Consider the following 1,103-nt stretch of genomic DNA (forward strand, 5'->3'; position numbering starts at 1 on the left):
AGATATTCTGCGGTCAGAGACACATAGATACATCAATGGGGCTATAATACTGACAGGGGACTCTTCTATGGAACAATAATGTCTGGAAAATGATTCTAAGAACATCAAATATAGATATTAAATATTTTTCATCTCACTGCACTCTCGATATGTGTATCTGGGGAGGCTGAGTTCAGAAATCAGAGCACACAAAGGGAACGATCGCCTTTTTTGAGAGTTCTTAAAGCACTAGCACGCAAGATTTATATATGAGAGAACTTTCAGTCGCAGAACACTTTCGGTTTGATTAAGTTTCTATTCAAATTTATTCGGTTAGGATTCAATCCTAGGACTTAGCGGCCATAGATCTCGATGGTGGAGTTGAGGCCGCGATTAACCTGGCTGCGGAGATTGATCTGAGCGAATCGGTAGCCTGGACCGCCGGACCACAGAGCGGGAGCGGCGCCAGAGGTGTTCTTGAAGTTGTCGTAGACAAAGATGGCCGAGATGTTGTAGTAGTTGACGGTGCCCTGCAGTCGATGGGAGGGGGGATTCAAATTAGTATTGCCCACTCCAAGTACGAGTACGAGTACACTTACCGCACGTGGGAAGTCCACGTTGACGTTCCAGTAGTTGTTCTTGATGGGGTTGCGGACCTCCACCTGTCGGGAGAGCAGATAGTCGTTGTTGTTGCGACGTCCCCAGCTGGCGCTGGAGCCATAGCACAGAAAGATCGCGGCAGCGAGAACGGTGAGACTGAGGAGGAACTTCATGGTTACTGTTGAGCGTTCAAGGCAGATGTGGTGTCAGCTGCTGGGCCCCGCTGTCTTATATACCAATACATAATCGCACCAGACACCAGGCACCAGACACTCCAACAGCCAACAGCCAAGAGCCGTGAGTAACACAGTGTTTACAGAGAGTTTCGTCTTTAATTAACTTTTGCAAGAGCGGGGCCAGCTTATCTTTGCGTAGCAGGGAGGGGCAGGTGCTTGCAAAAAAAAACAAAATAAAAAGAAATCAAAACCGAAGAAAGCCCCCCGCTCCGGAATCAGACTAGATAAGATTACTGCTGACTCACGGCAAACGGTTGTGCAAAACAACAAAGCAGCAAGTTCCGCAAT

At 47.7% G+C, this 1,103-nt stretch overlaps 1 protein-coding gene across 1 annotated transcript; it reads right to left on the reverse strand.

The window, feature by feature from the left end:
- Positions 1 to 286: 286 nt before the first annotated feature.
- Positions 287 to 794, reverse strand: LOC111079131 (probable salivary secreted peptide). Its single transcript, XM_022374148.2, has 2 exons — positions 579 to 794; positions 287 to 509 (listed from the first exon to the last, which is right to left on the reverse strand). The coding sequence occupies exons 1-2, from the start codon at positions 750 to 752 to the stop codon at positions 333 to 335; spliced, it is 351 nt and encodes a 116-aa protein (XP_022229840.1). The 5' UTR covers positions 753 to 794; the 3' UTR covers positions 287 to 332.
- Between the last annotated feature and the right edge of the window lie 309 nt (positions 795 to 1,103).

Source organism: Drosophila obscura, unplaced genomic scaffold, assembly GCF_018151105.1.
Source record: "Drosophila obscura isolate BZ-5 IFL unplaced genomic scaffold, ASM1815110v1 contig_25, whole genome shotgun sequence".
NCBI classification, from domain to species: domain Eukaryota; kingdom Metazoa; phylum Arthropoda; class Insecta; order Diptera; family Drosophilidae; genus Drosophila; species Drosophila obscura.